At 41.4% G+C, this 14,421-nt stretch overlaps 1 protein-coding gene across 6 annotated transcripts in view; it reads right to left on the bottom strand.

Moving 5' to 3' along the window:
- Positions 1-1,421: 1,421 nt before the first annotated feature.
- MBNL2 (muscleblind like splicing regulator 2) overlaps positions 1,422-14,421 on the bottom strand; it is a 155,559-nt gene continuing 142,559 nt past the window's right edge. For all 6 annotated transcript variants that reach the window (XM_019794792.2, XM_019794794.2, XM_019794793.2 and 3 more), the window contains one exon: positions 1,422-4,196. In XM_019794792.2, the coding sequence (XP_019650351.1) occupies positions 4,182-4,196 (15 nt within the window). In that variant the 3' untranslated portion in view covers positions 1,422-4,181. The remainder of the gene's footprint in view (positions 4,197-14,421) is intronic.

Below are 14,421 nucleotides of genomic sequence, written 5' to 3'. Positions count from 1 at the left end.
AATAATGAGAGTCTATTTCTGGGTTTAAAGCATTATTTTTAATTTGCCCCCCCCCCAAATTGAAATAACCCTTCTTTACTGGCAGGTAATTGTAGAATAATTGATATTTTATATTTAACTATTTTCCATGCGGAAGAAGTGAACTAGTTTTACTCTCGCAGGTTTAAGTTTCACTTTTGATTTTGATGTGGTACCATGAAAAGTCAGTCTACTGATGGAAACGACACTTCATAAAACCAGGTGTGAAAATTTTAAGTAGTCTGTCTTAGATTGTTCCCTTAAGATAACAACTTGTTCCCCAAAGTTGATACCTTGAACTTAACTATTAGAGAATGTTTTCTTGGCCTGAGCGTCTGATGTGACAGCAGCTTCTCTTCTGCATTACAGTAAAAACATTGCTTGTCCAGACAGCCAGTTTTTCAAACATCCTCAAAGGTGTGAATCCCAGCGGCACCGTTTAAAAACACCCGCGGTGATGGGTAGTAAGGAGGGCACGTATTGCATGGTGCACTGGGTGTTATATGCAACTAATGAATCATCGAACTTTACATCAGAAACCAGGGATGTACTGCATGGTGACTAACATAATATAATAAAAAAACATTAAAAAAAAAAAAACACCAGCGCCTTTATTCTGCATCTTCCCAATCTGTTGAATGCTTGTGTTTCTTACTCTTCCTTGTAAGCGGTAACGTAACCACCAGAAAGCTGAAGCTTTAAACCTAACTCTGGAACCCCCCCCCCCCCCCGGCCCCAGCCCCGTTCCAGCCTTTGCCTGTAAAGGAGGTGAATTCTGCCAACCTCTGCATGACAAGGACCGGTCCGACCCAACAGCTAACACCACCTTGCTTGAGAAACACTGTGGGCCCCAAAGAGCTGAGGAAGGAGAAAGGTCAGAAGGTGTGCGCACCACCTGGTGGCGGAGTCTTTGCTGAGCCCCTGCCCTCAGGTGTTATGCTCAGCTCTTGTCTCCTTGGCCCGCCAGGCCACGCATGGTGTCTGCGCGGGACACGACTCACCATTCTGCCTCTCTCTGCAGCCACAGCTGCGAGCCGTGTGGGCCAGTCAGGCTCTTGCCAGAAGCCTGGCTTTGGGGTTAGTGGGTGCTTTCTTGTCTTAATGAAACAGATATTTTGTTCCCATTTGGTTACTAATGTTCTCTTCATTATCGGGCAGAATCCTGAAGAGGTGGGCCGAGTGGTGGGATTTATCTTTATTTCTAATTTTTAGATGAACTTCTAAAATGACCCCTTTAATCTGCTCTTCTTTTTGTTAAGCCAAAACTAAAAGCAAAACCCGTCAGTCTCCCATTCGAAGACCAGAGCTTGCTCTCCTTTGAAGTCACCAAAGGTTTTCTAGGAATGTGTTTTGTTCTGCTAATTAACCATGTGTCTCAACACAAAAAGGAGAAAGACCAGAAATCCTTTTAAATGCTTCTTTTATTTCATTGGTTGTACATTGGGTGAGTGAACTGAATATTACAACCAAAACATAAGAGTTGATACAAATTAGACTCCTGTTCACACTGTAAGGTAATGAATGAGGGAATTCTTTAAGTGTTACAGAAGGATTTAGTAGAAATGTTACCAGTGGTATGGCTGAAAGAATATTTCTGTTGAAGTGCTGTTATATCCTGAAAACCAAGAGTGAAATGTAGTTTTCATACAAGTGGCGAGTTCATCTCTTAACTACAGTATTTGTTGAATTGCTATCTTCATGTCTTGGATATTGGTGATTTTATTTTCGTAATTAAACAAAGCATTTAAGATTTATTCATCATAGTCAGACTTCTGAATATAAACAAACTTTTGGCAAATAATATTTATACAGAAAAATAGTTTTAGATCCTCTCAAATCCCAGAATTATTCTATAAAATTACATTATAAATAAATAAAAAGCAAAATCTGTTGTACATATATTTGTACATCTATGCATTTGCCTTGCCTCCTCCTTATTGTAAATGGCATATTTATGACTCTTTGCATATTATAATCACAATTCTGGAAAATGGATATCATAGTAAAAATACAGTCTTCTATATCTGTTTGGGGATACAGGTGATGTTTTTGATGCTCCATTATTAAAGGGCTGAAAATAGCTGTGAGCTAATAATTTTAAAAATCAAAATCATGAAACAAAAGAAAGACAATGTGACAATTAGTCTACAAAAATATTTCAGTGATTCCTGTAATTTACCTTTTAGTAATGTATACTATATTTTCAATGAGTTTAAGTGAAATAACAAAGAAAGAAAAAAGAAAAGACGAAAACAAGTTTGAACGTTTTAGGCAAGTTGTAGCATAACTACATTGTTATAGTTGAGAAAATTACAAATATCAATAATACATAAAGATGAAACTACCAAAGAAATACATGTTAGATATAATACTTTCCCACAAATTAAAACAAATGCCACGATACAAGCACTATGTAAGATCAGACTTAGAATGTGATTTTCTTCCGATGGGGTTATCAAATCTACAATATAAGATGGTCATGAGACGTCGACCGACACGAATAAAAATGGCGGATTTCTTTTTTTTCTCCAACAAAAATGATATGGTTGGTGCATCTAGTTTTCAGAACAGGCGGTGATGCCAAAATTTAAAATATTTTACATTCAATCTCAAAAGTCAAAATACTTCAATCACTAATATGTTCACAAAGAAAATGGATGTTTTAAACAATTACACATAATATTCATTTATAACAGCTGTTTTGTTTTTTAAACAATAATTTAAAAACTATGTAGGTACTGTATAGGCTATGTGCAACATATAAAATGTGAAATATGAAATATTTGGTACGATAGTGCTTAAAATAAACTTTAAAACAAACTTTCTGAACAAAATTTAATTGTATCGCTATAACCTTGAAGATCAACCAAGTATTTAAAAAAGTAAACAACATTAAAATATGTTTCATCCATATATAGTATATATATATGTATGTGTATATATAATATGTATGTACTTGTATTAAAGTTTTTTATACTTTTGAGACATAAAATATGCTTTAAGGTGAAAGAATTAAAAGAACTATTTTTTTCCATGCTGTAGTCAGTTACAACCCTTTAATCCAACTTTTGAAATGCAAAACAGTAATGGATTTTTTAAAAAGTGAAACTATCTACTTTTTGTTTACATAGTAATTTAGATTAAAGTCACAGTCAAATTTTCAGTGACTAAACTCAAACTTACTTAAATTAGAATATTATACAGATCTCCTCACCTACAGCTTCGTTGTCTGACTAGGTTTTTAGTTTAGAAGTTATTGTGTAACAGGCAACCGGATGGTGAGTTTGAAAAACTAATCCCTTAGATTAGACTGTTGGCATGGGCCTCTCATTCTGGTCAAGCTGGATGAAGTCTGGCAAAATCTAGGCACTTCTACAAAGTCTCTCTTATAAAACAACTTTAAAAATATACTTGTAAAATAATACCTTCAAGACTTTGTTTGGTGGGGTATGAAGCTCATACCGTGCAAAGTTTCTTTTTCAATCTAGTTAATGTTATTCTAGAATCACACGATTCAATGCGGCATCTCCAGGCAAACCAAATACCACACTTTGAGGTGTCCCCGTACTTGTGCTTGAATTTCCATTCAAATTTTAGACCTGTAGGACAGGCGTGAGTTTTACTTCACTTCTCACCTTTGCTGCAGCATTCATGTTGTGAAGAAGCGAAACGCACTCTCTGATCCAGTGGGTAGCAATTGGCGTTAGAATCAAACCTGCCCTCGGAATAGATTTCTTAACTACTGCTAATTGTTTATTGCTAACTTGGAAATATTCTCGATCAAAATGAGTACACTGGTTGGGCTTTTCTGCATCAGCTATAGTTATGGAGATAAGACAATATTCCTAGGACAGAAACTATGTTTAGAAACCCTTGAAAAGTAAACTTTATCCTTTATGTCTTTAAACGTCACAGCTGGTCTCAGGTAGTTAACTATCTTAGGTTGGAATATACTAAGCATACCATATTTACCATATTTAATACTCATATATGATAGAGCAGCACTAGCTTCTTAGAGTTGTGGTCTGTCCGGAAGAACTAATTCTTTATTTAGCATGCAGTTTGTGGCAACTCTATTGAGGAGGGAACAGGATAGTATGTACAGTAACAATGTTTAGTTATTCTCAATGCAGAGTCTTGGCATTCCATTCCGTTTCTGCTGATTATTTCAGAATTATCTGTTAAAGAAAAAGACAAGCGTGCTTTAGACACCCTTCTGTACGAGAAAACGAGTTTCAAGTTTTACTCTTTGAAAATAGGAATTGTCTTCCATTTCTCATTTTGACATATTTTCCTCTTTTGAGGCAATCGTGATTTTGAGCAATCCCCACCCTTTATGCCGAAAAATTTTACACATATGCGCTCCTGCCATGTGGCCGCTGTAAGGAATGGGGATTTGAATGCACACTACCGTATTTTCTGTAAAACTCTGACAGCATGTGTGTGAGCATGCAGTGTGCTTAGGCCCTGAGCTCCTTTTGTAGTTTTTGCTTCGTGTCTCTTTCTGATATGTTCCCATTGTCATCCAATTAATATCTGCTAAGGTGATCAGGGAGTCTAATCAGAGAATTAGTTTGTACATGGAAAGTTGTGGGAAAAGTTTAAATATAAATATTTTTAAATGTATAATAAATTGTTATTTATTTGTTAACTTGCATATAAAATTCAGAGATGTATTCCCATCGAAAGTGATATTGTTCCCAAGGTGTAATAACCACCGGTTTCAAATTCAGGGAACGTCTGTGTGTCCCAAGTTAAAAGGAAAAAGGGGCCACATTCTAATAAAGCAGTTAAAACATTCTAAATAAATCCAAAAGCACAGACAAAGCTAAACTGTCAAATGCAAACTGTGGTCCCAGGAGCCTGATTTCCAACTCCATACATTTGCAAAAAGACAGGGAGGTTGCCCTGTGTGACCCAGGCCTCTAAATGTCAAGCTTTTAAAAAGCCAACCTTTTAACATGTTCTAACAAAACTATTTATTCTTTGTGTAATGCTTCAACCAAACTTTGTGCAATTAATGAAATATTTATTAAACTGCCAAGAATCTATGTTTAGGGGAAAAAAACAGTGAAAACTCTTTATGATCAAGCTAATATTTCTGCACAATGGGATCCAATTCCTAATAAAAGCCTCATTTCTATGTATAAATTCTTATCCCATTATGTTAGAATTCACATATGTCGACATTTTTCCTTTTAAGTGGGTGCTCCTGCAGTTTGCATGAAACAGTTTTAGTATTTACTCAAATAGTACCAACTCGAATAATTCCTCCCGTGAAATAAACAGGAGTATCCCTTGACTTACTGGAACGTACGGGTTGGTATGGAATTGATAAAAGTAGAGGAAGAATTCATTTATATTAAATATTTATACTAAATGGAAACTCAAAACTTCAGAGTCCCTGGAAATTTAAAATCAATTGGGAAAAATCACATTCCTTGTCTCATATGCTGATAGACCAATAAAAAGGAGATGTAATAATTTGATATGTAAATATTATCATAGTGTCTTTGAATAACAATGCAAATTGCCAATATCAAATTCTTCAGATGGTTATGTTATAACTTCACTTTTGGGTTTAGATATTTGATTATTAAATAGGAATTATTCTATTTCATCCCTTAACTTCAATGCTATCTGTAAGGTTTCCAAATTAAGAACATGCCCCGGGACATCAAATTGTGTCCTTTTCTCTTTCTTCTTTCTTTTTCCTTTAGCAAGACTCCCTCTAAAATATTTATGGCACAACAGCTTGCAATTTCCTAAGTCGATATATAAATAATATATATTTTAGAATATATTCACATCCTTGCATGTAAGTGACACTAAATTGCCGTACAGAATGATATTCTTAACCACCTGGAAAGAAAAGTCTTCTACAGAAAGCCCAGCGACGGGCAATTACAGAAATTAGTTACAGCAAGGCCTTGGACTCATACCTGACACAGACACATGTACAACCACCTGGGTTAAGTGAACTGTAAATTAACCTTGCAGTTAGAGCATTACCTGGGCTCACCCAGCTTGCCCTTCCCCTCTGCCCCCGCCTACCTCGGATCCATTATATGGATAAAGACTAAATATAAAAAGCTCTACCCTGGTCTATGTCCTCGGCTAGCTTGTGCACTATCCTCTGTGGTATTATAAAAAAAAAAAAAAAAAGAATTACTCTCCTAGCAGCTGTGAGCTTCAAGAGGTCCAAGAGATTTGATTTTAGGAGGTAAGAAAGCTTTTGAGTGTTTCATTTTTTGGGGTGGTAGCATTTTTCTGTAAAATATAATTTGATTTTTAATTTCTCTTTTTTTTTTTCTGAGAAGTGTAGCTCGCTGGTACAATCTGAATTAAGTGTTCTCTGGGGGAAACACAGTCTGGAAATACAGACAGGCGTCTAGATGAGGAACAGCTACCGACTGCCCCTGAGGTAACCTGCTGTCCATTTGATTTGCTGTCTCTGATGTCAGGGGACTGCAGTGTGACGTGGGACACCACAGGCCCGAGGGCCCACAGGGGGACAGGGCAGTTTCCAGCTGGGGGGTAGCCCTGGAGGGAAGAGAAGAGCCAACGTGTGTGTGTTGGCGGGGGTTAGGCATGGGGGGGAAGGGTGTAGAGAAGCCATTTCGAGGGAAAGAGGGCTCGTCTGTCTAGTTTTAAATATGGTTTTTCTTTCATCAAATTGTATTTTTAATTCACACCAAAGACACATAATTTAAAATCAGATGAATAGGTACATTTGTGGCCTTCCCTGTTGCTGCTCCAATTCTACACGGATATATAAAATATGTTCTGTATATAAAAACATCTTCAATCTTCCCTATAATTTTAATGGCCAGCAGGATCAAAACCTTTAGAGGCTGAGTATTTCAATATAGGTACAAAAAGTGCGTTCATAAAAGAGAGGCTGGGGGCGCCTGGGTGGCTCAGTCGGCTGAGTCTGACTCTTGATTTTGGCTCAGGTCATGATCTCAGGGCTGTGAAATAGAGCCCTGCATCGGGCTCTGCGTTGGGCGTGAAGCCCGCTTAAGATTCTCTCTCTCCCTCTCCCTCTGCCCACCCTGCCTGTGCTCTCTTTATATGTGGCCCTGAAACATGGGCCAAGAACCTGATATTGACAAGTCCTACCCTGAGCCTGTCCATTTTATTTATTTATTTTTATTTTTTATTTTTTTTAAAGATTTTATTTATTTATTTGGCAGAGACAGAGACAGCCAGTGAGAGAGGGAACACACGCAGGGGGAGTGGGAGAGGAAGAAGCAGGCTCATAGCAGAAGAGCCTGATGTGGGGCTCGATCCCATAACGCCGGGATCACGCCCTGAGCCGAAGGCAGACGCTTAACCGCTGTGCCACCCAGGCGCCCCTGAGCCTGTCCATTTTAAAGAACAGTGAATTAAATCACAGTTCACCAAAGTGACCTTGACAGACCTGCTCTCAGTGGCATCCTTCCTGCCCTGCGCTTGCCAAAACTGAGATCAAAGTTCCTTCCTCAACTTCCAGGCCCTGCAGCCTGGGTTTTCTTCTAAGGGGCAATGGAAAATCCTCCTGGGGTCTGCCAGAGTGTGTATAAGTCAGAGAGATGGCTACCACGTTGGGTCCCCCAGAAATCCCCTCTGAAGTGTCATTGTTGTTTTGTTTTAATTTGAAGAGATGCTCCCTTGATTTTCCAGGAGGCTCTGAGTGGTTTTTGCCAGAACCCTAAGAGCGAGGTCAGTACTGCCAGTCATATTTTTGTAGACACAGGAAAGGCAGCACGAATGGTTTTCACTGGTTTGCACGATGTGCAAAGTGCTTGTGCAAGCCAGCGTGAGTTAGACATGCCAGTTCAGTCTGCCTGCTGGCATGGCAGTCCCCTCCAGGGTGCAGTGACAGTCTGCACTGACCAGGGGAAAGAGGGATTCCAAAGGCCATTGTCTATACCTCTCACGGTGCCAGTGGAGATCAGGGCTCAGGGGAACTGCTGTGGGAGCCTGGGAACCAGAGAAAGGGGGGGCCCTGGGGCTGGTCTACAGCAAACAGCATGGAGCACTGTGCGGGAGACAGCAGCAACTGTCTGGGGGAGCCGATGGGTGGAGACTGCTGAGGGACCGGGGGGCTGCGGGCCCGTCCCCAGGAAGTCCTTGCCTGGGTGGCCAACCACATCCTACCCCGGGCCTCCTCCAGACAGATGCCGCACACATGTCCGCTTGGGGTGGCAGAACCCGCCCGTCACAGGTCCGCTGTTGCAGCTTCTGAGGACCCTGGCGCCGTATCTGACAGGGCAGAGATCAAATACACTGAACAGGCTGTCCTTCTGTCCGTCTTTCTGATAGAGTCGCCTCTTGAATTTAAGTACCTTCTCATTTAAGGACCATGATGAAGAAGGGGGATCAATGACTAAAATATGATGTTCATCAATCTTGTACAGTAAATCAAAATTCCGAACTTTGGAAAGGATTACTTTCAATTCCTTTTTCCAAAAAATGGGACTAGCTGATGCCCACAAAATTGACAATTCTATTTTTAAAACAAAGACACAGTTGCTCTCAAAGCACGAGCGCACATGTGAGTGTCCAGAGGGCCATCAGGTTGGAACGAGACTATCTGCGACGCGGCCACGTCTTAGCATGTCCTTCAGGGGGTCAGATTTCAGAATCTGACGCTTCTGCTTAGTCCACACCCTTACGCTGTTCCCATACAAGCTAGTACCCCAGTAATCTAGTATTTATCAACTGAAGACAAAGTGCGAATGGCCCCAAAGAACATCAGATGGGTTATTTCCCACGAAATGTGTGATGGGCGGTCATTGAATAACCTGTGCGTCCTTGGTGAAGTGCCTACCGCTGACCCGTGCTGCAGTGGCAGTCAAGTTTATGACAGAGAAGACGGGGTCCCTGTGTGGTAAACCTACCGACTGGGGGCCCAGCGGGAGGTGCGCATGAGTGAGAGGGTCAGGGGGTGAGTGTGGCACAGGGATGGCCACTGCCTACAAGGATGGAGGAGCAGCTCGCCAGCCCCAGCCAACTGCTGTGTGCAGAAACCCGGCTCTCCATTGCTGGACCTTTCCGCTTTCCAGAAGAAGCGGGAAATTCAGCAACTAATTCACATTATAGAAAATAACTCTGTGTGGTTCAAATAACTCCTTGGGCTGTGTCCTCTTTGACCCTTACTTCCCGGGAGGAGCGATCCACTAAGCCGGGCTCGGAGCTTCCTGAGCCAGGCGGTGGCCAAGGCTGTAGGAGCACCGAGACCGGGGAGGGGGTCTAACAGGGAGTGAATCCTGCAACTTGCAGACATCTGACTTTCACCCAAAGGAACTGGGTACTTGACCAACAAGCTCCCTCTAAGAAAAAACGATTGTCCCTCCCTTTCCTTAATCACCAGATATGAAATACCCACATGGCCTTGTCTCTTCCAAGATGATGACAGATTTTGGCTGAGCCATCCCTATGCCCTGACCCCTGGTGGACACTTGAAAAAGAACTGACCAGAGTGAGAAATGCACTTGGTTGAAAGCCAAACAGCCTGTGCAGAGGCTGAAACACTGAACCAAGTGCGTCAGCACCATCGACTCAACCGCCGAACTGACTAGCCCTTGTGCCAGACGGGGCCAAGGAAGACGGGTCAACATGGCATTTCTCCCGGGCTTCAGAGGCACCATGTATCACCACTTTCTGAGTTTTCTACCTTGTGATGGAGAGCCAGGAACTGAACATATGAATAATTATGGAAATTGTGAGCTTCCAGATGACTTCCAGAAATATTCACACTTTTTATACAATCATTACAAAGATTCAGGGACGTCAGATGAGCTGTCTTTTAAAATGTTAGCTCAATACTAAAGTCAGTAGGAACGCTTACCGCTTGGCTTAATTGATAGGAAAATCATTTCAGTAAAAAGACCCGACTGTTCCTATGGACCCAGACCACAAAACAGAAGAGAAGAATAAGGTTTTACTTAAGTCCTCCTGCGGAGAGCCATCCGATAGTGTCTTTGTAGTGTGGAGTTTGAAGATGTGGATAAAATATGCCTTATAAAATATTTGTGTGGTTTTGCCGAAATCTGAAAGCATCTCAATGGATCTGAATAGCACTCACAAGGGATCTCAAGTGGACATTTACAAGCAAGGCCGCCGCATTAACTGGGTCCACGGCAAAGCTGAGTTTTGTAAGAATGAGGCAGTGTTTCATTCATTTTATATCCCTAATGTCAAGGACAGGGCTGGGCATACAGGAGGCATTTATAAACTGCTGGGTGCACAGAGGGCTGAATCAATGTCTACTGAGGACACAGTACTATGATGCTGGCATCAGCAGAAGACCAACAGACCACTCACAAGAGAGACACAGCAATGGCAGCGAGAGAATCCTCCGGACAATATATATCTCTGCAGTCTTTCAGGGCAGTCAAGGATTCGGGAATATCCAAGGAAAACAAACACATCTCTCCCTTCCCCTACTCCCTGTTATAGACAGATAAGAGGGAAAATATTCCAGGCTGGGGGAAGAATCACTCACGAAGATGGAAATATGGCAGATAAACAAAAATGCCACCTGAAGAAAACTTCTAGACTTAGTTGATTCCTTAGAAGTCTTCTTCCATGGTTACAAGACCCTGTTTCCTTGGGAGGTAATTTTTAAGAGGATGTTTCACTATCTCCTTAAACAGAACTAATTATTAATTTTAAAACTGAAAACCGAATAGAATTTCCTAAAACTATGACCAAGCTAAGGAGGCTTGCCTGTTGTCCGCCATCCTAACAGCTTTTTCTTCTTCTTTCTTTTTTTTTTTTTTTACAGTTTTTTCCTTTTTATTCTGTCATGCATGTTTCTCTTCACTGCTATCTACTGCCCTCCCTCCCCACCCCTCCAATCTCACCACTGTTTAATACTCTCTCCATCTCCACACGTCTTCCCCATGGCAGTTGCTACTGTCTGAAATTCCCTGATTTTGTCTGAGAGGCCAAACTTGTGAAGTATTTTGGTTGAAGGAACCTGTACAAAGGCAGAGGGACATCTGTACCGTTTCAGCTGCAAAGTCATTCTGTGCTTGGTCACAGCATGGATTACCGCAGGCAAAAGCAAACGTCTTTGGTTTCGGTGAACATAACTTTATCAGAGCAATTCTAACGATACATGTTAATACATGAACACTTTTAAACCACTTGGGCCGATTTTAAGACTGTGTAAACTCGAACTGCATAAACAATTCAAAGGTAATGAGCGGTATATAAGGAGACACTTTGGAAAATAGTCCTAGTCATTATTTGGGGGGAATGTTCTCAGAGAAGGCCGTGTCTTATACCATATTTGACTTGTTTTCAAAATGGGTTTTCATGTGGGCAGATTTTGGGGTCGTGGGAGAAAATTCTCACACATGACAATGGGTTTCACTCTTGAGAAGGGCGACGTGAGGCTGGCCGGAATGCCCGCAGTATTTAGCAGGCCTTAAAGAGCAATATAGTCAAGATTATTGTTTTTTCCTCTGTCATTAACAGGAAGTTTACATTCAAAGTTCTAATTCCTCTGTTTTCAATGTTGTCATTTTGCTGACAACTCATTCCTAATAGTTTCTACCCTATAATAGTTGAACAAAAAGATTTTTTAGATACACTTTCCAATGTATGAAAAATGATCATTTAAAAATATTAATAATTGAGTTTTTGCACAAAAGGCAATAGCGCTGGCCTCACTGAGGATTGCTGACCAGGGTATCCACTGACAATTTATATTATCTGCACAAAATAGGTACCTGGAAATTCTTGATTTGAGTAAGATTGCACTCCTCACATGAGTCCATGTCACACGTAGAAAAATCCAGACTCTTGTGAGTATGGGGTGAGGCTTCGATCGTGATTCCCCTTCTCTACCCCACATCCAGCCTCAATCAGTCCAATTCCCTGGAGGGAATTCTGAGGAGCATTTCTGCCGCTTTTACTGTGAGACAGGAACCTAGTCCTTAGATCATCTAAAAATGCATATATCATCCAAGGGTGACTGTTTCTCCTGTAGTATATAAATGAGGAAGAAGGAAAAGGCATAGGAGAGACTTTGCACTCCTTGTGATTCCCCCAATGTTACAGAAGTGTTTAAAACAAAAACACGTTCAGGAATGTCGTGTGCCTGTTTGGGAAGAGAGGAGCTATGGGACCGTGTTTGCTCTGCAAGTGCCAGAGGAGGTCAAAACAAAGGGAAAACGAAACCAAATCCAAGTCTGGAGGGGCCCCTCGACAGCCAGGAAAAAGGAAGCATATCAAGCTATGGCGTCCACAGGAAATGGGTAGGAGTGGACGAAAGCACCTGGTGGTCAGGCAGGGACAAGTCCTAGATTTTCTCTTCCTATTCCTGTCCTGGACTCCACACCATACATCTCCCCTCCACCCCACCAACCTTCCCTGGCAAACATCCCAGCCACGGAATTCACCGGGGGTGACGGTTCCTCTACTCCAGCAGGTGGAGAAGATGAAGGACATTTCCATCACACAGCTGTCCGGGGCTCTGAGTTAGGGATGTGCTTTTGGCATCTGTCTTGTATCTCAAAGATACAGAAACACCCACGCCTGCAGTATCTGGCCTGTCCCATGCTGTCAGTCCAGTATTATCCCAGAGTAATGTTATGAGTTAAGTAAACTTCGATAGGCCAACCAGAGACCTTACCATCAAGTTCATCACGGTCTCTATGGCAAAACTATTTGAGTTTCAAACCAAGTGACAAAGGGAATTCTGAACAAACATTTTGAAATTAGGGACTGTCTGCATATTAAGGAGGCTAAATTACTGTATCAAGAAATAATAGGTAATATTTGGGTCACACTATTTAAGAAAATACTCTAAAACATTATAAGAAAAATTATGTTTCTCTAAAAATATCATACTTAGGATATTTCCCCCGAGATATGTGGCATGGGAGGCTATCTGGGATTCAACAGGCTGCCTACACTGGGGGCTGTTTCACTGAAGGTGACCTCTGGGCATGAAGGGGGAATCTAAGGAAACTTTTTTTATACCTTTAAAAAAGTTTATGCAGCAATGAAAAAGAAATTTCGAGAGCAGCCATTTATATCTGCTCTTTTCCATATGCGGTTTTACTCCCACTAATAAATTCAAGATTTGGGCCGAGAAAAATCACAGAAACAAGATCCTGTTGGATTCCACATCAAGTCCTCAATCCTGCTCGATGCTCTGCTGTGTACCCACCACCAGTATGTTGGACTTCGAATCCCGAGCACAGTTTGGCTGTAGTACTCATTTTAACAGTGGAGAGAATGTAGAATTCAGCCTGTCGACAAGTGGCTTTTAGGAAAGCAAAGGCAGGAAAGTAAGCAAATGTGAAGATTCAGTAAAAGGAACGGTAAGACTAATGTGATGTGCAGGACACGAAGTGTGTCTCTGCGTGTCCTGTAATCATCTCGGACATTTCTGGAACTGGTGGGATGACACTGCCGTCTAACAAAATTCCCAGCAAAATCAGTTGGTTTTTTTCTATTTTAGTTCTTTGCCTGTATGTTTGCGTGTGTGTGTGTGTGTGTGTGTGTGTGTGAGAGAGAGAGAGAGAGAGAGAGAGAGAGAGAGACAGAGACAGAGAGAGAGACAGAGAGAGATGTTGGTTAACAAAACTACTTAACTGTGTGTAAAATCACTGTGTAAAGGAAAAAATCAGAGTCCTGGGGTGGAATTTCAGGAGGCTTGTCCGTGCCACCAGCAAGCTCCGTGACCCTCTGAGCCTTAGTTTCTCACTCGGCCTGTCCCACTCCAGCACCTGTGCTACACCGGGTCACCATCTGTCTCCCCTAACAACTCGAGGAGGAGCCAGGATGCCGTGGTATAATAGATGGCAGAATGGAAACCCCCCCCCAAAAAAGAAAAAATATAAAGAAAGTTCCTACATTCTCTTTCAATTCTTTATTGCTGTCCTCTGTCAAAACTCAGGGGTTATGACCAACCTTTTGACATTTCTACTTTTCGAGATGACCCTTATTAGGTGATAATCACTTTGACTGGAATCATTCTCATGTTGGCTTACTGCCTGTCCCCCTTATTAGGTTAGACTCAGGGGAAGAGGGACTGTTTTGTTCGATTCTGTATTCGCAGAATTCTGAATTTTACATGACACATAGTAGGCGCTTAATAAATGTCTATTGAGAAAAGGTATGAAGGTGCGTTGCGCTGAGCCAACAGTGGCCTTTTGTTAGGGCCTGGCCTCTCAGAGCAGACCCAGCTTCCAACAAGGACGGCTCACTGAGGAAGACTTTGTGGTTGTACCCAGATACGTGCTTTATGAACACTCCTGAAGGAAAGCACAGCAACAAGAATTTTTAATGTAAAAAGAATAACTGTGCTATGGATTTAACAGAAGTACAACGAGACATCCTCTTTCCAATCCTACTCCCTGCTTCTTTGGAGAAATGTCTCTTCAGATCCTCTGCCCA

This window comes from Ailuropoda melanoleuca, chromosome 7, assembly GCF_002007445.2.
Source record: "Ailuropoda melanoleuca isolate Jingjing chromosome 7, ASM200744v2, whole genome shotgun sequence".
NCBI lineage: Eukaryota > Metazoa > Chordata > Mammalia > Carnivora > Ursidae > Ailuropoda > Ailuropoda melanoleuca.
This window is presented reverse-complemented; position numbering and strand designations above follow the sequence as displayed.